The 24,893-nt window shown below is 43.3% G+C and overlaps 1 protein-coding gene across 1 annotated transcript in view; it reads left to right on the forward strand.

Annotated features, from left to right (window-relative positions):
• Positions 1–24,893, forward strand: part of EFCAB6 (EF-hand calcium binding domain 6) — a 1,149,121-nt gene that overhangs the window by 889,440 nt on the left and 234,788 nt on the right. Inside the window, exon 22 of the mRNA XM_030215418.1 lies at positions 14,799–15,005. Coding sequence (XP_030071278.1) covers positions 14,799–15,005 — 207 coding nt within the window. The remainder of the gene's footprint in view (positions 1–14,798; positions 15,006–24,893) is intronic.

Consider the following 24,893-nt stretch of genomic DNA (forward strand, 5'->3'; position numbering starts at 1 on the left):
GCACACATGTCAGGAGGAATTTTGGTCCACTCCTCTTTGCAGATCATCTCTAAATCATTAAGAGTTCTGGGCTGTCGCTTGGCAACTCGCAGCTTCAGCTCCCTCCATAAGTTTTCAATGGGATTAAGGTCTGGTGACTGGCTAGGCCACTCCATGACCCTAATGTGCTTCTTCCTGAGCCACTCCTTTGTTGCCTTGGCTGTATGTTTTGGGTCATTGTCGTGCTGGAAGACCCAGCCACGACCCATTTTTAAGGCCCTGGCGGAGGGAAGGAGGTTGTCACTCAGAATTGTACGGTACATGGCCCCATCCATTCTCCCATTGATGCGGTGAAGTAGTCCTGTGCCCTTAGCAGAGAAACACCCCCAAAACATAACATTTCCACCTCCATGCTTGACAGTGGGGACGGTGTTCTTTGGGTCATAGGCAGCATTTCTCTTCCTCCAAACACGGCGAGTTGAGTTCATGCCAAAGAGCTCAATTTTTGTCTCATCTGACCACAGCACCTTCTCCCAATCACTCTCGGCATCATCCAGGTGTTCACTGGCAAACTTCAGACGGGCCGTCACATGTGCCTTCCGGAGCAGGGGGACCTTGCGGGCACTGCAGGATTGCAATCCGTTATGTCGTAATGTGTTACCAATGGTTTTCGTGGTGACAGTGGTCCTAGCTGCCTTGAGATCATTGACAAGTTCCCCCCTTGTAGTTGTAGGCTGATTTCTAACCTTCCTCATGATCAAGGATACCCCACGAGGTGAGATTTTGCGTGGAGCCCCAGATCTTTGTCGATTGACAGTCATTTTGTACTTCTTCCATTTTCTTACTATGGCACCAACAGTTGTCTCCTTCTCGCCCAGCGTCTTACTGATGGTTTTGTAGCCCATTCCAGCCTTGTGCAGGTGTATGATCTTGTCCCTGACATCCTTAGACAGCTCCTTGCTCTTGGCCATTTTGTAGAGGTTAGAGTCTGACTGATTCACTGAGTTTGTGGACAGGTGTCTTTCATACAGGTGACCATTGCCGACAGCTGTCTGTCATGCAGGTAACGAGTTGATTTGGAGCATCTACCTGGTCTGTAGGGGCCAGATCTCTTACTGGTTGGTGGGGGATCAAATACTTATTTCCCTCTGCAGAATGCAAATAAATTCATATACTTTCCACAATGTGATTTTCCGGATTTAATTTGTGATGTGCTATCTCTCACTGTTACCAATAACCTACCCTTCAATTATGGGCTGCTCATGTCTTTGTCAGTGGGCAAACTTACAAAATCAGCAAGGGATCAAATACTTATTTCCCCCACTGTATATATATATATATATATATATATGATTTAAAAAATATATATATATATTTTAAATATTTTTTGAAAACATAATTTTTAAATTTTTTTTCTTTATACACATACTTTTCTTCTGAATTATGTTTACTTGTATGTGGGTTTCTACTACCAAATGGTATATATATATGTATATTTTTTTCTTAAAATTTTCATAATTCTTTGGCTGATGAGTGGATATATGTATATATCATCATTTTTTTGTTAATGAATGGATATAAGTTTGAAATATATAATATCTTATTTTATGCATGTATCTAGTTTTCTTGGTTTCTATCAAAGTGTTTTTCTTGGTTCCTATCAAAGTATTTTTCATTTTTATTTACATAATTGAATGTATTATTATTATTATTTGTGATTTTGATTGTTGTATTATGATATGTTTAATGCAGACCCCTGACGCAGGTGCGGCGGCACCGAAACACGGCCCGTGTCGGGTCTTTCTTCAAGCAAAGTTCACCATTAAAAGTTTTTTATATGAAAAGACTGTGTTCCCTTTTGTTTTTAAAGGCCCTTTGTGCTGTTTTTTTGCTTGAGCACAAGTATCTAACATATAGTAGAAATTGGCATATTTCCGTAATAATTACGTATCATTTCTCAGTGTAATTCTAGGGAAGTTATTCCAAACTCTATCTGCAGCTATTTGTTCTGAAGAAGTTCCGTTTGTGTCTTCTACCTGTTTGGTACAATTAATTTGTTCTCAAAGTTTCTTGACCTTTTTCTGAAATAAAAAGATCTTCCGCATTGGGTACCAAGGAATTTAAAGGAGTGATCAACTCATCAACATTCATTTTAATGATTGACTATTCCAAACAGCTTCTTTTGGACCACTACTCTTTCAATTAATAGATTCAAGAGTAGTGGTCCAAAAGTAGTGGTCTTTTTTCTAGATGTCATATATGAAATTTATAAAGATTAATTGCCCTCATTTAATTAATTTTAGCTTTGCAGTTTTGGTTTCCTCCATTTTCGTTCTACCTTTCTGCAATTCTTTTTTAGCTGTAATAATTCCTTGTTAAACCATCGTGAAATTTTCCTATCTCTTTTAGATTTTTTTCATGATTGGTGCTCTCTCATCTAATAGAGATTGCAGATACCTTATTCCAAATGTCTGTTAAGTCATGTGGGAGTGAAACATCTTTATCATTATCAATTAAATCATCAAATTTTCCCCAAAACTCTAATGGATCTCGTATGATATGATGGCCTGGGACAATGTACCGATTTTTGATTTTCTTTCCATCAAATAATAAATTCTAAGAAATAATGATCAGACCAGGGTGCAGGTTGCCATGAGCTGAATTGAAGTATTATATTTTGAGAAACATGATTAGAATATGAAAAACAATCTAATGTGGGAAAGAAGAACCCAAACTATAACTATGTCATTCAAGGTTCAACATTGGGAGTCACAGACCGAGAAAGGGATCTAGGTGTCGTCGTTGATGATACGTTGAAAACTTCTGCTCAATGTGCTGTTGCGGCTAGGAAAGCAAATAGAATGTTGGGTATCATTAGGAAAGGGATGGAAAACAAAAATAAGGATATTATCTGTCGTTGTATCGCTCCATGGTGCGACCGCACTTCGAGTATTGTGTTCAATTCTGGTCACCACACCTCAAAAAGACAGAGTGGAATTGGAAAAGGTGCAGAGAAGGGTGACAAAGATGATACAGGGGATGGGACAGCTTCCCTATCAGGATAGGCTGAAGAGGCTGGGGCTTTTCAGCTTGAAGAAAAGGCGGCTGAGGGGAGATATGATAGAGATCTATTAGATAACGAGTGGAATGGAACGGGTCAATGTGGAGCGTCTGTTTACGCTTTCCAAAAATACTAGGACAAGGGGGCATGCGATGAAGCTGCAGTGTGGAAAATTTAAAACGAATCGGAGGAAATGTTTCTTCACTCAACGCGTAGTTAAACTCTGGAATTCGCTGCTGGAAAAGGTGGCTAAGGCGGTTAACTTAGTGGACTTCAAAAAAGGGTTGGACAGCTTCCTGGAGGAAAAAAGCCATAGAATGTTATTGAATGGATGAGGGAATACAGTATTTCTAGGATGGACGTGACAAATTGCTTGTTCTTTTGGCCGCTGTCGGTGACAGGGTGCTGGGCTCGATGGACCCTTGGTCTGTCCCAGCATGGCGATGCGAAATTCAAAACCACTACGGTATAGACCAACAATTTAAAGTTTCAGTGTGTCTAGTGTGAGCCATCCAGCTATATATATATTCATAATAAAGAGAAATCATCAATCTATTTGTTTTGGAATGTTACAGAATTTTATGAATTTAACCCATTCTAACAGCTCTGAATTTATGGACTCCTGATGCAGGCAGTAGTGCTGAAACACGGCTCATGTCGAGTGCCTATATATCTAATAGTCTGAGATTTATGTGCTGTTATCTCAGTAAAGGACATTTTCTTTGAATCAGGTTTCCTTTTCCTTCTCTGCTTGGTCATCCCCACTGTGTTTGCTTTGCCTGTGTAAATTGTGGGGATTTTGGTTCTTCTCCTTCATTGTAAGTTAAGATGCAAGGAATTGATACAGAAAGCTAAAAGATAATTTGAAAAGAAGCTTACTGTAGAGATAAAATCTCTAGAAGAAAACTTTCTTCAAGTACATTAGAAACAGAAAGCCTGTGAGGGAGTCATTGGATCGTTAGATTATCAAGGAGTAAAAGGAGACTTGGGGAGGACAAGGCTATAATGGAGAGATGATTAATTCTTCACTTTGGTCTATACCGAGGAGATATAACAATCTCAAAGAAACTACAAATACGCCATCAAGCATGCTAAAAGAGCCTATTATTCACAAAAAATCTCAACGTTTGGCACAGACAAGAAGAAACAAGTCCAACTCATAAAAATCCTCTTAAACACAGATCCATTGACATCATCACCTTTAAATCGTCCTTCTGCAGATCAACTTTCAAAATACTTCAGAGAAAAAGTTGTTAATCTTCATAACTCAATCTCTAAAGATAACTTCCCTGTTGACACCTTCCTTGATGTACTGGACCCTGGAACAGATGAAGCACTGGTCGACCATTATTGGACTAATTTTACCCCCCTTACTACTGAAGAAGTCATCATGACCATATCAAAACTCTCTAGATCACAATGCCACCTCGACCCCTGTCACAACTACCTTCTGAAAAGCGCCCCTTCATGCTTTATCTCTGATCTCACCTCCCACTTAAACTTTTTTACTTCAAAGAGGCTCTTTCCCCACCAAGCATGGTAACATATTACTAACACCTATTCCAAAGAATACAAAGAAACCTGCGAATGACATTACCAATTACCGTCCAATTGCATCCATGCCTCTAATCACCAAATTGTTGGAAAACAGAGTGACCTCGCAACTTAATGAATATATCCAGACATTCTCCATCCTTCACAAGTCCCAGTGAGGCTTCCGTCCTGCCCACAACACTGAAACGATTCTTCTAACCTTAATATCTAAATTCAAACTTGAAATAGCAAACGGATACAACATCATCCTCTCATGGTGGACCATTCCATCCTTACCAAACTCTTGGACAAACTTGGGATCGGTGGAAACATTATCAACTGGATTAATAACTTCATTACCACTAGATCCTACCAAGTCAAAGGAATTACAAATCTATCATCCCCATGGTCATCAGAATGCGGAGTACCACAGGGAGCTCCACTCTCCCCGATACTTTTCAACCTTATGATGATCCCCTTGGCCAGACTACTAACCAAACATGGTCTAAATCCCTTCATATACGCCGACAATGTCACCATATATATCCTCTTTAATCCAATTTATCTGAAATCCACGACAAAATCAATATTGCCATTACCACTCTAACCTCTTGGGCTAATGCTTTCAAAATGAAATTAAATAAAGAAAAAAATGCAGTGCCTGATTCTCTGTTCCCAATACTCCCCTTACCTCCCGACTACTCTCAACACCCCTGATGTCAAACTCTCCATATCCGACAACTTAAAGATACTTGGAGTAACGATAGACAGCCATTTATAACCACTCCAAATCCACCACGAAGAAAATGTTTAATATGATGTGGATATTGAAACAAGTGAAGCCATATCTCCCATTCAACACTTTCCAGAACCTGGTACAGTCCACGGTTATTACCCACGCTGACTACTGCAACAGTGTTTTTTTAGGATGCAAAACCCAAATACTGATAAGACTCCAAACTGCCCAAAACACGGCAACCAGACTTATTTTTGACAAATCAAAATTCGAAAGTGCATCACTTCTTCGAGTGAAGCTTCACTGGCTCCCCATCAAAGAAAGAATAAATTTCAAGATTAACACAATGACCCATAAGATCATACACGGTGAATCCCCCGGCTACATGAGTGATTTGATCGACCTCCCTGCCAGAAACAGATCTATTTCTTCATGAACTTATCTCAACCTGCACCTTCCCAATTGCAGAGGAATTACTACAAGACCTACTATGCATCCAGTTTCTCCTTTTTAGGCAGTCAGCTTTGGAATGCTCTACCAAGACCTATCCGATTAATTAACGACTACTTGCCCTTTAGAAAAATGCTGAAAGCTCATTTCTTTAAGCAAGCCTACTCTAATGTCCCAACCTAATCTTACCAACCTCCATTCCCAATTCTGTTCTGACTTAGATACCGACCTCATCATTGGTTTTACTTACCCCACCTCCCCATTCCCCTCTACTCATCCCATCCTTTTCTCCATCTCTCCTTTATTATATCCTTCCTTACCCCTTTTCTCCCAACTTATACTATCCTATCCTGTCTACCCTCTCTTATCCTAATCATACATTATCAAGCTCAACTTTATAATGTTTCATTACCGTTTTGAAATTTCTATTATAAGACTTTGTATTTTGAATTACTATTTAAGCCGCATTGAACCTGCATTGTGTGGGAAAGGGCGGGGTACAAATGCATGCGCACATATACACATGCAGAGGGGTTAGAAAGAATTCCATGAACCATGCTTCCATCAGTTTTATGATTTATTATTTGTACATTTGTTTGAAGGTCTGGATGAATGATAACTGCTCTCTGTGTCATTTGATTCAAGTATAATGAGACTCACCTCATTTGTTTTCAAAGAACTTTACAGTTTAATTCCATCAATTGACTGTTTTGAATGGGGTCAGTTCAGCCTTTTTGTTTTAAGGTTTATGGCTATAAACATTTAAAATGAGCTTTAAAGATTTTTTTCTAGGAGTTATTTTCATTTTTATTTTTGGTTATTGTTTTGATTGTTTAATTTCATGAAGTTTTTTTTTAGATTATTTGATTTTTGTTGAGTTCATATTACCATGCAGAGTCATGGAATCGGAGGTAGGGTATTATTATGGATTAAGAACTGGTTGAAAGATAGGAAGCAGAGAGTAGGATTGCGTGGCCAGTATTCTCAGTGGAGGAGGGTAGTTAGTGGGGTCCCGCAGGGGTCTGTGCTGGGTCCGTTGCTTTTTAATGTATTTATAAATGACCTAGAGATGGGAATAACTAGTGAGGTAATTAAATTCGCCGATGACACAAAATTATTCAGGGTCATCAAGTCGCAGGAGGAATGTGAACGATTACAGGAGGACCTTGCGAGACTGGGAGAATGGGCGTGCAAGTGGCAGATGAAGTTCAATGTTGACAAGTGCAAAGTGATGCATGTGGGTAAGAGGAACCCGAATTATAGCTACGTCTTGCAAGGTTCCGCGTTAGGAGTTACGGATCAAGAAAGGGATCTGGGTGTCGTCGTCGATGATACGCTGAAACCTTCTGCTCAGTGTGCTGCTGCGGCTAGGAAAGCGAATAGAATGTTGGGTGTTATTAGGAAGGGTATGGAGTCCAGGTGTGCGGATGTTATAATGCCGTTGTATCGCTCCATGGTGCGACCGCACCTGGAGTATTGTGTTCAGTACTGGTCTCCGTATCTCAAAAAAGATATAGTAGAATTGGAAAAGGTACAGCGAAGGGCGACGAAAATGATAGTGGGGATGGGACGACTTTCCTATGAAGAGAGGCTGAGAAGGCTAGGGCTTTTCAGCTTGGAGAAGAGACGGCTGAGGGGAGATATGATAGAAGTGTATAAAATAATGAGTGGAATGGATCGGGTGGATGTGAAGCGACTGTTCACGCTATCCAAAAATACTAGGACTAGAGGGCATGAGTTGAAGCTACAGTGTGGTAAATTTAAAACGAATCGGAGAAAATTTTTCTTCACCCAACGTGTAATTAGACTCTGGAATTCGTTGCCGGAGAACGTGGTACGGGCGGTTAGCTTGACGGAGTTTAAAAGGGGTTAGATAGATTCCTAAAGGACAAGTCCATAGACCGCTATTAAATGGACTTGGAAAAATCCGCATTTTTAGGTATAACTTGTCTGGAATGTTTTTACGTTTGGGGAGCGTGCCAGGTGCCCTTGACCTGGATTGGCCACTGTCGGTGACAGGATGCTGGGCTAGATGGACCTTTGGTCTTTCCCAGTATGGCACTACTTATGTACTTATGTACTTATGTACCTTTTGGATTATAGTTTAGTTTACTTAAGCTGTCACTTTGGAAGATTTTGGGATTGAATTTGGTTATGTCTGGTTTTATTATGGCTTGAGTGCAAATTAACCCCCAAATTCTATAATCTTGCATGCACGTTTTAATACTTAGGGGCCCTTTTACTAAGTTGCATTAGGTGCTAATGCAACTTAAAATGTCACACCGTGGGATGCACTCAGGCATCCTGCGGTAAGTGCCAGATGGGTGCATGATAACCGTGCGCTAAGATTTTTTTTTTTTTTACATTTTTTTGAGGAGGCGTGTCGGGCAGAGAGTGGGCATTCCTGTGCTAATCAGTTAGTGCAGCTATATTACTGCATGCTAACTGGTTAACATAGGAATAACGTGTGAGCCCTCATTGCCTACAAAATGGGTGATGGTAGGGCTGCTGAGAAAGGGGGCCTGGCACTGGGGTCTGTCTCTCTCCTGCTTCTGTGTGTCGGGACCCGGGTGATTGCGTCATTGTGATAACCTAGGTCCTGGCACACAGGTGCAGGAGAGAAACAGACCAAGGGAGGAGCAGACACAGGAAGGTAAGGGGGCAGGGAGCAGCAGCTACCCGAGTGGGAGGGAACAGGGAGTGGCGGCCTGAGTGGCGGGGTCAGCTGTGGCGGTGGCCCTGCTCTGGGCCCAGCTCTGTCTCTCAGCGGCATTAAAAAAAATTAGCATGTGTGCACTTACTGTCACGCAGGGCCGCTGAGAGACAGAGCTGGGCCCAGAGCAGGGCCACCGCCACAGCTGACTCCGCCAGTCAGGTCTTTATCTGCCGTCATTTACTAATGACGGCAGATAAAGACCTGAACGGTCCACCCAGTCTGCCCAACAAAAGTGATGTCATATAAATACATAAAAGTTTCTATTAGCAAATTGCAATGGCCAAATTTAAATTAAACAGTACCCACAAAAAACAAACACTTAAATTCTGAAAACCTAACAGAAATTTAGGTGCTAGGATGTGCCTGCTCAGCTTGAATTCTACATCAACAACTACACACGTACCCCCAGATTCTACATATGGTGCCTAAAGTTGCAGGCGCAATGCAGAAATTAATTGGCTAACAAGCCAATTGGCACTGATAATTGACCACTAACAAGCAATTATTGGCACTAATTAGAATTTATGTACCACTGAAAAGTGGTGATCATGAATTCTAATGTGCAAACCTCAAAAGGGGGCATAGCCATGGGAGGGGCATGGGCAGGCCATGGGCATTCCTAAAAATTATGCACACTGTTACAGAATATGCCCGATTGATGCCTAAGTTAGGAACAGGTATTTAGTTGGCATAAATGGTTGTGCCTAAATTTTAGTCACAGGAATGGGTGCTACGTGTGTTTTATAAACCGTATCTAACTTTAGGCAAGCTTTATATCTAACTTTATAGAATAACACTAAGTGCGTTTTTTTCAGCGCTGATTTTTCTGGCACTATATATAGAATTCACCCCATTATGCTTCTACAGAATACTAACATAAGTTGATTTTTACACACCAAAATTTAGGTGCAACTGCTTACACCGTGGCATTAGCTGCTGTAAATGACCACGACTAAATGTTGCAGTTGCGCAAGTAACTAACAGCATTCTAGAATCTTAGGGGTCCTTTTATTAAAGCTTAGCATGTGCTAATGGACATCAGCATGCACCAAGTGCCAAGTGACCCATAAATATAAAATAGGATGCGCAGCATTTAGTGCACACTAATCCCGTTAAAGCATGCTAAACTAAGTACTCCTTAGCTTGAAAGTGCCAGGCATGCTCGTGACCCGCCCATGTTCCTCCCATGTGCACGTCCTCTTGCAATTACATGCTATAGTTTTTGCATGCTAATTTTCTAGAATACCAAGTGCAGTTATGTGCGTTAACTCTACATTATTGACAATTAGCACCAATTATCTCCAATTTATCAGCAATTATTAGTTGTTAGCACCAGTTATCTCCTAATTTGCCAATTAACTTACGTGTGTAACTAGCAGTATTCTCTAAGCTGTGGCATAAAGTGGCCTTAGCACGCCCTTGCATAGGATTTCTCACATGCTAAGGTCATGTTACTATCCTGCTTATTTTCGAACAAGAAGGCCGGCCATCTTCCGACACAAATCGGGAGATGGCCAGCCTTCTACTAAAGCCGGCCAAATCGGTATAATTGAAAGCCGATTTTGGCCGGCTTCAACTGCTTTCCATCGCAGAGCCGGCGAAAGTTCAAGGAGGCGTGTCGGCAGTGTACCGAAGGTGGGGTGGGGGCGTGGTTACGAGATGGCCGGCTTCAGCCGATAATGGAAAAAAGAAAGCTGGCCCTGACAAGCATTCCGCCGACTTAACTTGGTCCCTTTTGTTTACGACCAAGCCTCAAAAAGGTGCCCCAACTGACCAGATGACCACCAGAGGGAATGGGGGATGACCTCCCCTTACTCCCCCAGTGGTCACCAACCCCCTCCAACCCAAAAAAAAATTATAAAAAAACATTTTTTTGCCAGCCTCTATGCCAGCCTCAAATGTCATACCCAGCTCTATGACAGCAGTCTGCAGGTCCCTGGAGCAGTTTTATTGGGTGCAGTGCACTTCAGGCAGGCGGACCCAGGCCCATCCCCCCCTACCTGTTACACTTGAGTTGGTAAATGGGAGCCCTCCAAACCCCCCCTCCCAAAACCCACTGTACCCATATGTAGGTGCCCCCTTCATCCCTAAGGGCTATGATAGTGGTGTACAATTGTTGGTAGTGGGTTTTAGGGGGAGTTGGGGGGCTCAGCACACAAGGTAAGGGAGCTATGTACCTGGGATCAATTTGTGAAGTCCACTGTAGTGCCCTCTAGGGTGTCCGGTTGGTGTCCTGGCATGCCAGGGGTCCAGTGCACTACAAATGCTGGCTCCTCCCATGACCAAATGCCTTGGATTTGGCTGGGTTTGAGATGGCCACCATTAGTTTCCATTATCGGCGAAAATCAATGGCGGCCATCTCTAAGGGCAGGCCAAATGTTGAGATTTGGCCGGCCCCGACCGTATTATCGAAACAAAAGATGGCCGGCCGATGACGGGTACGCCGATGACGGGGCCGGCGTTACAGATGGCCGCCCTTATGGCTGGCCCCGTTCGATAATGGCCCTCCACGTTACCTCTTTTTATATTTTGGGTATAGTTATATAAAGTTAGCTGCTTTTGATGCCCCTGTTTTAGTGAAGCAAAACGGGTGCCTATACACCTTTATAAAATTTTTAAGAACTGTGCCCAGGAGTGCATAAATGCTGTGGCTCATATTTACATATGCTCCAAGACATTGTCAAATATTTGCATATACTATATGAGGCCCTTTTACTAAAATAAGCAAAAATTTATTTACCGCAGCTTAATAGGTGTGCTAAGGACTGGACCCAACCCCTGGCGAATACCCAGTAGACCAAATCTGGTCAAACTTCATCTCCTCACCGCTGAAACAGTCACCCAGGCGATCAATAGGTTCTCCAATACTCACTGTAACCAACTCCAATATACTAGTATTAGGAGACATCAACCTTCACCTAGAAGACCCAAACTCCACCTGTGCACGAGAATTTATTTTTGTTACATTTGTACCCCACGCTTTCCCACTCATGGCAGGCTCAATGCGGCAGGCAATAGAGGGTTAAGTGACTTGCCCAGAGTCAAAAGGAGCTGCCTGTGCCGGGAATCGAACTCAGTTCCCCAGGACCAAAGTCCACCACTCTAACCACTAGGCCACTCCTCCACTCCTATGTAAGGAATTCCTCCAACTATGGGACCTTAAATGGCCACACATGCAAACAACCCATGTCAAAGGGCACACACTCGACCTCATCTCACACAACCTGTCCACAGACCAGAACCTAGTAATAACAAAAATAAATTGGACAGACACACCATGGTCAGACCACTACAAACTAAACTTATCCCTACAATGGCGGAAAAAGAGCTCAAACTGGACACAAGAACACACAACCTACAGCACAAGAGGTCAAATAGACCCGGAAACATTCTGGCATCAGATATACAATAATGAATGGTCAGTACAAATGGACTCTATATACTACCTCTCAGAATGGGATAAAAGATGCAGAAGCATATGAGACAAAATTGCACCTTTACAAACTAGAACCTCACATAGGCACAATTCAATACCATGGTACAACGAAGAACTGAAAAAATTAAAAACACAATCCAGGAAACTCGAACGAGCATGGAAAAAAACAAAAGATGCACACACACTCAATGCATGGAGACAAATACAAAGAAAATACAAATATGCAATGAGACAAACCAAAAGGTCATACTACAAAACCAAGATAGGGCCAGGCTACAAAGACACAAAGAAACTATACCAACTTGTGAACAAACTACTAGACACCACCTTGGTCACCACTACAAATACTGACATCCCATCTGCAGACAATCTTGCTAAATACTTCAATGAACAAATTGAAAACTTCATCGATGGACTGGACCAAACCCCTGGCAAATACCCAGCGGACCGAATCTGGTCAAACTTTGCTCTCCTCACCGTCGAAACAGTCACCCAGGCAATCAATAGGTTCTCCAATACTCACTGTAAATTGGATATCTGCTCCCCACCGCTTCATAGCAGACCTCACATCCCACCTAAACTATATGCTTCAACAAGGTCTCTTCCCTAAGGAAAATGGCAAAATCCTACTCACCCCAATACCAAAAGATACCAAGAAAAAAACAAACAAAATCACCAACTACCGCCCAGTCACATCTATCCCACTGGTAGTCAAACTGATGGAAAGCATGGTAGCCAATCAACTTACGGATTAAATAAACAAATTCTTAATACTACATGAATCACAATCAGGATTTCGCCCCATCTGTAGCACCGAAACAGTACTAATTACTCTACTAGCCAAATTCAAACAGGAAATAGCAACAGGTAAAAGCATACTTCACCTCCAATTCGACATGCCTAGTGCGTTCGACATGGTAAACCACAAAATACTACTAAGACTCCTAGACTACTTCGGAATCGATGGAAGTGTACTTAGCTGGATCAAGGGTTTCCTAACCACCAGAACATATCAAGTGAAATCAAACTCAAACATATCCTCACCATGGAAAGCAGACTGTGGAGTACTACAAGGATCACCACTATCGCCTATCCTTTTCAACCTAATGATGACCCCACTAGCCAAGTCCTTATCCAACCAAGGCCTCAACCCTTTCATCTATGCAGACGATGTCATATTATACATCCCTTACAAACATGATCTAACAGAAATCACCAATGAAATCAAATTCAGCTTGAACATCATGAACTAAACACAGAAAAAATACATTGTCTTATCCTCTCATCCCAATACAACACGTACAAACCCACTAACAAACACCCCAGATTACATCCTCCCAATCTCTGACAGCCTGAAAATTCTTGGCGTTACAGTTGACCGTAATTCACGTTAGAGAGTCGTGAAATCCACAACAAAGAAAATGTTCTACTCAATGTGGAAACTTAGACGCGTGAAACCATTCCGCAAATTGATACAATCAATGGTACTAATCCACGTAGACTAGTGCAATGGAATCTATGCGGGTTGCAAAGAACAAATCATCAAGAAACTTCAAACTGCTCAAAACACGGCAGCCAGGCTTATATTTGGAAAAACGCGATTCGAAAGAGCCAAACCCCTCCAACAAAAACTGCACTGGCTCCCAATCAAAGAACATATTGCGTTCAAAATCTGCACCCTGGTTCATAAAATTCTCTATGGCAAAGCCCCGGGATACATGACAGACCTCATAGACCTACCAACCAGAAACACAACAAGATCAACACCAGCATACCTAAATCTCCGCTACCCAAGCTGCAAAGGACTCAAATACAATGCATCCAGCTTTTCCTACATAAGCACACAACTATGGAACGCGTTACCAAACGCCGTGAAAACAACGTATGACCACCTAAACTTCCGGAAATCACTAGAAACTAACCTGTTCAAAAAGGCATACACTACTGATCCAACTTAAATGCCTGAACCCGGCAACACAACAAAACCAAAGATCGTACTGGACATAACTAAACTCTTCCTTCTCTTCTCCACAACATCACTTTGTATTTGTTCATACCGGAATTGGCGACCGCCTTTACGGTACTATGTAAGCCACATCGAGCCTGCAAATAGGTGGGAAAATGTGGGATACAAATGTAATAAATAAAATAAATAGGGGATTTTACTGCCGGGGGGGGGGGGGGGGGAGGTCATTTCCACTGTTTTCATTACTACTTGTGCATTAATGTTCCTTTTAGCATGTGATACCTGCTGAAAGTTAACATGGGACCACTTGCCGTTTCCTGTTTAGAAGGCGGTAAGTGGTCCTACATTAACTGTGTTAGGCAGTTAGCATGTGGTTAAGTGTAATGTGTTAGCTGGCTTACGGTTCCATGCTCACTCTCTGCCCTTGCCACTCCTTCTAGGGGAGTAAATCTGTAAAGTTTAACGCACGGAAACAAACTACTGCAAAAACATCTTAACATGATCATGCAATAACTAGTTTCCATGTGTTAACCACAAGTTAAGGGCTTAATGTTCTTTAGCAAAAGAGCCCCCTATGTGTGTATTATATGAAGTATACAGATATATCACTAGTCAATTTCTGCCTTGCTCCACCCAGACTGTGCCCCCAGGAACCACTGCGCATGGTCTTGTATAAATAAGCTGTTATCAAGCATGCGTACATGAATGTGCATGTTTCACAGCTGCAGTTTTATAGTTGCCTTATTCTGTATATAAAACATGCTTTATACACTGGAAATGCTTTAGAAATTATTTTCCTACTGTACCAGAAGACTCCCATCCATAATCTAATAATTATACTTACCACAAGACCTCAGTGAAAATAAGACTATATTTGTATGGAATTTCATGATAGAAATAATGAACTTTTGTTTCAAAAAGGTATGATACAGATAAGAAAGGCTACATTACCCAGCAAGAATTTCTGCAAGGACTGGGCATTGAGCTTGCACCTGGTGACAGAGTACCAGGCAGGCATATTGCAGAGGATACCTGTGCAGGTTTGCAAGAACATCATATTCAGATGCAAAGTATAGAAGAACAACAAGCAAAAGCCCAAGACACAAAGGAGACTGCACAACAAATCATGTAAGGGTAACACATATATATATATATATGCACTTTAATAATTTATATTACTGTGTATTTATGCTGTTAAATGTGTAGTACATACCTGGAGCAGACATTTGATTGGATTTCATTAACAATATAATACATATTTTTGTTTGAATCAATATGTATGTCTTATGTTTAACTTTTTTTTCAATATTCCAGACAGTAGATATGCAAATATGAAAGCGCTGAACAGATTGTAGTCATTACACATCACGCATAGCAATTGCTCGTTCCTGCAGCCATGAATAGTTGATTGACAAGCTGAGGCATTTGGTGTTTTGCTGCCAATGAGTCAGGGCTTCTCTTCTCACTTGAATATTGTATCTAATTACCATTACATTCTTTTTTTCTGTGGATGTTTATCTGTCTTGGAACCTTTTATAGACAAGCGCTATACGAATATAAATGCAGTGTGCTGTATTCAGCATAATCCCATAGTGAGTTTAATTGTGTGTCTTTAGTTGGTTAAAGATATTCAAATCATATCAGGGTTGAAATGGGCTGCTCCAGTGTCTTTTTACAGTGGAACAGGGAAGGCATTTTAAAACTCAGGTCAGCATTGTTTATTGTTTATTAGTTGCACGCTGTACTGCAGTTACTGACAAGCAGGTCAAAGCGGTTTACACACTAAATTTTAAAATTGTGAGAAAAAGAACTCCAATAAAAAAGGACAGCATACAATCATTCCTAGAGAGTAGAAAAGAACAAGCAACAGAGTAAGCAGAGGAAAAGAAAAGGAGAGAGAGAGAGACTGTTATGTTGATCAGACCACGGGTAGCAACTCTAACTGCTCAGGTGGGAGCAATACCATAAGCCAGTTCAAAAAAATAAGTTTTAAGTTAGGTCTTGAATTTAGGGAATGAACTCTCTGTCCAAATATAGGCTGGTAGACCATTCCAGAACTTCAGGGCCCAAAAGAAAAATGCTGGACTTCTTGTAGATTCGTATTTGGCCCTGCTGGATGTTGGCAAAACTAAGTGTTGGGAGTCAAGAGTATAAGTATAATTAAGAATGAATAGAATAACCAGATTTGCTAAATACAGGGGTACCCAAGTGATATGTCTTGAATGTGACACAGAGAATCTTAAATTCAATGTGAAAATGAGCTGGTAACCAATGTAGGATACACAAAAGAGGTTTAGCATGATCAGACCTTTGTGCTCGGCAGAGTAGGCGGGCAGCAGTATTTTGGAGGGTCTGAAGATGACTTAATTGAGCTTTGGTGATTCTAGTGTACACAGAATTGCAGTAATCTAATCTGAAAATGAGAAGGGCCTGTACCAGAGTACGAAGAGTTGATGCAGGCAATAAGTTATGAATGGTTCAAAGTTTACAAAGAGTGAGAAGCTTAGTGTTAACAGATGAGATATTTGGTTTTGAAAAGACAAATCTGAGTCAAAGAGGACTGCTAAATAACAGAATTATTCTTTGGGCTGGATGGGTAGTTCAAAAGAATTGGGACTAAGGTTGGTTTAGGGTGATAACCTGTAAATGTTTTTTTCAGAATTGAGAACAAGCTTGTGAGATAGAAGCCATTTTGAGAGAGTGGATAAGCATGATTGAAGTGTAGAATCTAACAGATAGGTGATGTCCTTGTGGAGGCCATATCTGCTAGCTGGGCCCAATTCAGGCGTTTTAGAGTATTTTGCTGACACAGAATCCAAGTAATACTGGGGTTCACCCTGGAGATCAGGCGGCTTTGATTAACTTGAAGAATCTACTCGGCTCTCATTAGAGCCCTCTTCTCCATAGAAAAGGAAAAAATTGTCACCAAAGTCCTCTCATTTACCTTTTGTAAAGGAAATAGCTGAGACCATTCCATTTCATTTTGAGAAGGAGGGAGAACCCAGGGCAGAAATACTGACTGTTCTCATTATTTATTCTGGTCAGTACTCTGCCCACAATGGTGAGTGCCACTGGCAGAATTAGCCCAAGATATTCAGTGCTGGGCCATGTCTGGGCACTGGCACTGAATATCCATGGCTAATTCAAAATAAAAGCTGGCTGACGAAGCTTATGGAGGTCTGAGCCGATATTTAGCTGGATCCCACATAAGACACTTCTCCTCTTTCCCTGTAGGCCCCTCTGGGCCCACCTGGAATCTCTATGATCATCTAGGAGGTCATATGGGCAGGAATGATGCCCATTCACACCTGCCTTTCATGAGTCCAGCCTCAAAATGGCCACCGTGATCCCTAGCAGCAGTCTGGTAGTATTTGCTAGGAATCATGGCAGCCATTTTGAGACCAGACCCGTGATAGGCAGGAGCAAGTGGGCATTGATCCTGCCCGTACAACCTCCTAGATCACCAGGGAGATTCCAGGTAGGCACAGGGGACTTACAGCATTGGGTAGGAGCTCATGCCAGGACCGTCATCTTATCTTTGGGGAGGGGAGGGAGGGGGATTGAGTTGGGGGGGGAGGGATTAGTCAAAACCCTTCTTGCTACTACCCTAAATCTAACCTGGCACCAGCCACTTTTCAGACCAGTACCCGGTGTCAGGGCCTTTGCAAACTGTCACAACCTCGGGGGCCTTTGCAAACTGTCATGGACTCAGGGAAAACGTGAGCTCTTAGGCCACTGCCGATGAACGGCAGCAGCAGGCGAACCTTCCAACCAGGACTGGACTAAACAGGCAGGAGTGGAGCAGACTAGAAGTACAATGAGCACACAGGCAGGAACGGGGTACACAGGAACTGAGCTTGGCTAGGCAGGTACACAGGACCAGAGCTTGGCTAGGCGGAACACAGGCAAAGTTAGGAGAAAGGCACACATACAGGCTGCAAGGCCGAATTGGAACCCGTGCCCACCAGAAGAAATGCCAACCAGGCACACAGACAACAAGCAAAAATCAAGACAAGTGCTAACCCTGGCAAACAAAAAGAACCAAGGCAGAAGTGCCACACAGGCACACTTGCAAACAAATAAAACAAGGCAGAAGTGCCTACTACTACTACTACTATTTAGCATTTTTATAGCGCTACAAAGCCTACACAGGCACACTGGCTAGAAAACAAGGCAGAAGTACTACACAAGCACACCAACAAGGAACAAGGCAGAAGTGCTACAAGCACACAGGAAAACCTGGAGACCTTTGGTGATACAAAGACCCGGATTGAATGTCCTCACCTTCCTTATGAAGGCCTTCACTAATAATGTCATGAATACAGGAAAGAGGCTTGAAACACAACACAACACCAGAGTGAGGCATGAAGCATACCTCTTCAATCAAGCCTATCCAAACGACCCAACTTAACTTATGATCCTAATCCACACCACTAACATTAAACATGCCTTAATCCTTCCACCACATTTCCTCCTCTTGTCCTTCTCAATACAATTGTATTATCTTTGTGATACGTTTTACCCACACATTGTGTTACATCTATGCAGTGCATTTTTTGTAGAAAAAAAGGTGCCGGTACTCATTATGGGCGGGGTCACCACATATGACTCCACCCCTATGATAGCCACACCCACATTAGCCACACCCCTTATGTCAGCCATGGCGCATATAAACAGACATCATTGAAAATATACTACTATAGGAGAAAAACAATAACTTGTGATTTTTTTTCATTATAAATCATTTCTGTAAGATGTTACAGCTCCAGTATACCCAGTGCAAAATAAGACAACAGATGTAAATTCTCAAATTGGACAAATTCCAAACACTAAAAGGAAAATAAAATAATTTTTTTCTACCTTTGTTGTCTGGTGACTGTTTTCTATCCGTACTGGTCCAAGTGTCTGATTCTGCTGCTATCTATCTGTTCTCTTAACTCCGTTTCCAGGGCTTCCTTTCCATTTATTTCTTTACTTTCCTCCTTTCTTCTTCCATGTCCAGCATTTCTCCTCTCTCTCCGCCAACCCCTCCATCCATCCATGTCCAGCAATTCTCCTCTCTCTCCTGCTCTGCTCTCCTCTCCATCCATTTCCAGCATTTCTCCTTCCTCTCCTGCCATCCCATCCATGTGCATCTCCTTCCTATCTTCCCTCCCCTCCCCTCCATCCATGTCCAGCATGTCTCCTCTCCCCTCCCCTCCCATGTCCAGTGATTCTCCTCTCTCCCCTGCCCTCCTCTCGTATCCAAGTCCAGCAATTCTCTCTTCCTTGCCTTCCCCCTCCATCCATGTCCAGCAATTCTCCATTCTCCTCTCTCCCCTGCCCAGCAATTCTTCATTCTCCTCTCTCCCCTGCCCTACTATCCCATCCCCTCCATGTCCAGCGATTCTCTTTTGCCCCCTATCCTCCCCCTCCCTTCAATGTCCAGTGACTCGAACCCAGCCTCCACCTGCCCCCAAGATCATTCAAACCCCAGCCCCATTTGCCCAGCCCCCCAGCCCCACTTGCCCATACACACATACCCCAGCCCTACTTGCCCACACATAAACCCCCAGCCCCACTTGCCCACACACACCCCCAGCCCCACTTGCCCACACACACACACCCCCAGCCCCAATTGGCCACACAACCCCCCCAGCCCCACTTGCCCACACACACACACCCCAGCCCCATTTGCCCACACACACACACCCCCAGTCCTACTTGCCCACACACACACCCCAGCCCCAATTGGCCACACACACACCCCCCAGCCCCAATTGGCCACACAACCCCCCCCCCCAGCCCCACTTGCCCACAACCCCCCCAGCCCCACTTGCTCACCCTCCCCTGCTCGCTCCCTGCTGTTTGCACCGATCCCTGCCTCCTAAAACTTATTTTTTCGCGAACCGGCAGACTGAAGAAATAAAACAAACAGCTGACAGGCTTGCCTCCTTCGATCACGTCGGCCGCTTCCTTTCCCTGCATTCTCAGCGCGTCCCGCCCTCGAGGAAAGGAAATGACATCAGAGGAGGGCGGGACGTGCTCAGAATGCAGGGAAAGGAAGCGGCCAACGCGATCGAAGGAGGCAAGCCTGTCAGCTGTTTGTTTTATTTCTTCAGTCTGCCGGTTCGCGAAAAAATAAGTTTTACGAGGCAGGGATCGGTGCAAATAGCAGGGAGCGAGCAGGGGAGCCCCAGAAAAAAGGTGCCGGTACACAGTACCGTCGCGTACTGGCACAAAAAAAGCACTGCATCTATGATACTCTGTAACCATACTTTGTGTTATCTCTGTGATTCTTTGTAGCCATACATTGTAAGCCGCACTGAACCTGCTATTGAGCGGGAAAGAGCGGGGTATAAATACTATAAATAAATAAAAAGCACACAGAACACCAGAATGAGGCTTGAAACACAGAAGTAGTAGCAGAGGCAACAATGGAAGGAAAAAAAAAACAGACTGGAGCCACCTCTGAAGCTGGCCACCAGAAGACAAGGTGAGACTGAAAGGGGGATCACGATCACAGTCGTGACACCAGGTTAGCTCAGCGGCTAAAGTTACTTAGGGGTATTTTTACAGAGCTGTGGTAGAAAGTGGCCTTAGCACACCTTTATGCTAAGGCCATTTTTACTGCTGCTGGCAAATGTCCAATTTTCCATTTTTCGAATTAATGGCCAGAATCTGTGATGAGATTTTCACTATAGCCAGCATTGCTATGTTTGTCCCTATCAAGAGATCACTCCTTCCTCTTATAGACAAATATGGTCGAAGAAAATAAGATGACTCCATCCTTTTCTAGTCCTAAGAACCTTGAACAAATCCTATATAATAATTCTCACCACCAACGTTCTAATGTGGGACTACCTGTGTCCGTGGCTCCTGGAGTTGCTGAGCTAGGCTCCGTAGCCAGGATGATGTCACTCACAGCTGATTCCTGCCTGATTCCTGCTTTCGGAGCAAGTGGCAGGGAGCGGCACATCAAAAAACTACAACCGCGGAAACAAAGACCCCCCCCCCCCCCCCGGCACATCAAACACCCGCCACACCCGAAGCACATCTCCCCCTGCCCCCCTCTCCCCCTGCCCCCCCCTGCAGCCACCCATGTCCAGCGACCTTCCTCTCCCCTGCCCCCCTCCAGCCACCCATGTCCTGCGACCCTCCTCTCCCCCTGCCCCCTTGCAGCCACCCATGTCCAGTGGCGACCCTCCTCTCCCCTGCCCCCCCTGCAGCCACCCATGTCCAGCAACCCTACTCTCCCCCTGCCCCCCTCTAGCCACCCATGTCCAGCGACCCTGCTCTCTCACCTGCCCCTCCTTCATCCACCCAGGTTGTGTTTAACGAAATCTTCGGGGCAGGCAGGAAAGATCCACGTTTCTGCCTGCCCACTGCTGGCGCTGATGCTCCCCCGATGCCGGATCGCTGTTCAAAATGGCCGACGATACTTACAAGGGCGGCCTCCAAGACTTCAACAGAAGTCTCGCGAGACCGCAATTGGAAGTCTCGGCGGCCATTTTCAACAGCGATCCGGCAGCGGGGGAGCATCAGCGCCAGCAGCGGGCAGGCAGGAACGTGGATCTTTCCTGCCTGCCACGAAGATTTCGTTAAACAGAACCTGGGTGGATGAAGGAGGGGCAGGGGGAGAGGAGGGTCACCACTGGACATGGGTGGCTGCGGGGGGGGGGGGGAGGGGAGGGTCGCTGGACATGGGTGGCTGCAGGGGGAGTGAGGAGGGTCCTAAGACCAGAAAAGTGGGGGTGACGGGTGTCCTAAGACCAGAAAGGTGGGGGTGGAAGGGGGGACTCAGACCATAAAGGGAGGGGGAGGGGGTGCACACTCACTCTCACTCACTCACTCTCTGTCTATCACATACACTGTCTCTGACACACTGTCTATCACACTCTACATCTCTCACACACACTCTCTCTCTCTCTCTCAAACATACACTCCGAGGAAAACCTTGCTAGCGCCCGTTTCATTTCTGACAGAAACGGGCCTTTTTTACTAGTTCTTTATAAAAGAAAAGTTCAAGAGGCCTGGGCAGCTTAATACCCTGTCTCTGCAAAGGAGACTTGCTATACTTACCAGATCTCAAAAAAGCCTACACCCACATAGAGATACATCCGAGTCACAGAAAATATGCTGGTACCACCGTTTTTGCTGCCTTATGCAAATGATGGATTCCAGTAGAGATCTTTATAAGTTTCTCAACTTAATGATTGTCTGAACACCATTTACACTTGCAGTGGGGTTAGACAAAGACTATCAGATTTCCACGAGTTCCTTCCAGAGCTTTTGAAAACCAGCCATACCATACTAGCACTGCCAGAATTCACACAGCATATATGAAAATGTAACGGACAAATACCATACCTGCTGTATTACCTCTAGTGCATGATAATGCAGGTGCGCCATAAAACTTTATTTTAGATTTTGTATTTGCCAACAGTAATAAAACCATAATAAAAATCCTAACAACAACAAAATAGATATGCAGCATATCAAATACAATTGAAACCTTGATTACAAAATCCAAAAATAGCTATTCCTCCAAAGCAGCACCAGCCTGCCATTCCTGTTTGAAGATGCTTATTATCCTTGTTCAGCAGTTGGATCCATTTCACCATGATACCTAGGTGCTAAATAGATACTGGTTGAGGTTCTTCACTATTCCAAAGAATCACCCCCTTACTAGCAATGAGATTGTAAAGTTGGCAAATAAAAGGTTTCTAATCTACAGAAAACCAGGGGATTTTATTTGTGGTATTTTCTCATCGTGATAAAGTTAGGAGGCTTGAAGCAGCACCTGAAGAACCTGAGTAAGTTCCTACTTAGAGAGAATTTCAAAATACATTTCTTAGCAACTTTCTTGTCGTAAACTACCCAGAGTCCCATCTCCTGCCAATGCAATTGGAGTTCATAAGAGCCCTGCTAGACATGGCTCAGGACTGAGCTTTTATCAATATGAATATTAATATGGCTCTTATTAATCACTATGGGGCTCATTTTCAAAGCACTTAGACTTAAAAGTTCCATAGGTTACTATAGAACCTTGTAAGTGCTTTGAAAATACGTCTCTCCCAAAAGGGGTTCAATGTGGTTTATGAAAGAGTAGAGAAACAGAAAAAAGAAAAATAAGTAAAATACAGCAATGAGAAAAAAATATATTAATTAACTCTTACCAAATAAAAAGGTCTTCAATTTCTTCCAAAATGCTAAGTAACTCCATTCAGTTTAATAGCAACTGGTAGAGAATTCCAGAAGGAAGACACAGAGTAAGAAAACATTGCTTTAATAAAATGTCAAAAAGTCAGTACCTTTAGAAGTAGGTGGACAAAATAATTGGCTTTGCAGATGAGAAGAATATCTGAACAAATTAGCCCACAGACCATTGGTCTCTAGCACTGCAAGCTCATCAGAGCCAGCAAGCATCAAGTTGATAGATGTTGAGATTGCTAGGCCATATGGCCTCGACTGTGCATGTCACACCCATGGCACACCTCCATTTCAGGCCAGACCAGTGTGCTGTAGCTTCCCAATGGTCTGAAGCCACCAGGAACTAGGCAGACGCTATCACTGTCACCCCTGCTCTTGGAGACAATTTGACCATGGGAGTACCATTGTAAATTCTTCCATCCCACAAGACATTGATGATACATGCAACCAGCACAGGCTTTGGAGCTCTTGTAGATGGCCACCCCCCCCCCCCCCCCCCCCCCCCCCAAGATGCTCAACATCACATCAACTTCCTGGAACTTTGGGCCATTCAAAGGCTTTCAGAAATCAGATGATGTACCACATTATTCTCATTCAAACAGACAAGCAGGTTGCAATGTATTATGTCAACAAGCAGGAAGGCCCAGGCTCCTACTTAATGTATCAGGAAACAGTCAGGATGTGGCATTGGGCATCCAGTAATGGCATGGTGTTCAGATCTACTTACCTGGGCAGTGAAAAACAACTGTCTGGTAGGCAGACTAAGCAGGATATTGCAACCATATGAGTGGTCTCTTAGCATAGGTGTACCATGAGAGATCTTTCAAAAGTGGGGCAGTGCGTGAAATTTACATGCCGATCCCTGTGACTAAAAATGCACATGTATTGACAATTAGTGCTGATAATTGATCATTAGCACTCAATTATCAGTGCTAATTGGTTTGTTTTTCAATTAAATTGCACATGCAAATTTGGTTTGCATCCAAATTTGCACTTGCAGTTTTAACTGCCATTTAACTGTTATCTTGAAGTGATTACAGATTTTAACCATTTCAACCTACATGTAACTCTAGTCCCTTTCTCTGGGACAACTGAAGTACCATATAGCAGTGCTTGCTCTGATGTGCTCAGGTGTTTGTTGAAATGAGTTGAGTTCAGATGAAAGCTGTGGATCTAGCTGTCCTTCAATGCTCATGTTTGACTTTTTATATCATTCTGTAATCAGCAATGTCTGATAATCTGATAATATCTCAGAAGTGATTGGCTTGACAAACCACAGGAATGTCTTGGATGTCGCTGTGGATGCTTTCCGGGCTCCGGCAATCTGGAGGTCAACATGACTGAAATTACTTAGCCTTGCATCAGCCAGGGTCACAGGTCCTTCCAGACATGCCTGGACATGTTTTCATCAGACCACAAGTCTGCATTACTTTTTGTATGCTTGGGTATGCAAAAGTTAATTCATAGCAAAGTTTTAACTGCAGCAAAAATATCTGTATTGTGAAGCACCAGTCACTGCAGATTTGGTGATATATATCCATGATACCATAGGCATATGTTGTAAATCTTTGTCATGTACCTGTTATTTGTGGCAGGGACTCTTACCCCTACAGAGAGATCCATAGGAATCTAAGCTCAGGAGACCCCATTGTGTGGCTGATTCATACTGTGGTTTAACAGAGAAAGTAAAATTGCTTACTTTTAATGAGGTTTCTCCATAGACAGCAGGGTAAGAGACACAAAATCTCACCAACTTCTCTGAGAGTTTAATTTTAAACTGTATAAGAACTGACGTGCTAGGGCAGCAATACATAACCGTGATTG

This window comes from Microcaecilia unicolor, chromosome 9 (genome assembly GCF_901765095.1).
Source record: "Microcaecilia unicolor chromosome 9, aMicUni1.1, whole genome shotgun sequence".
NCBI classification, from domain to species: Eukaryota; Metazoa; Chordata; class Amphibia; order Gymnophiona; family Siphonopidae; genus Microcaecilia; species Microcaecilia unicolor.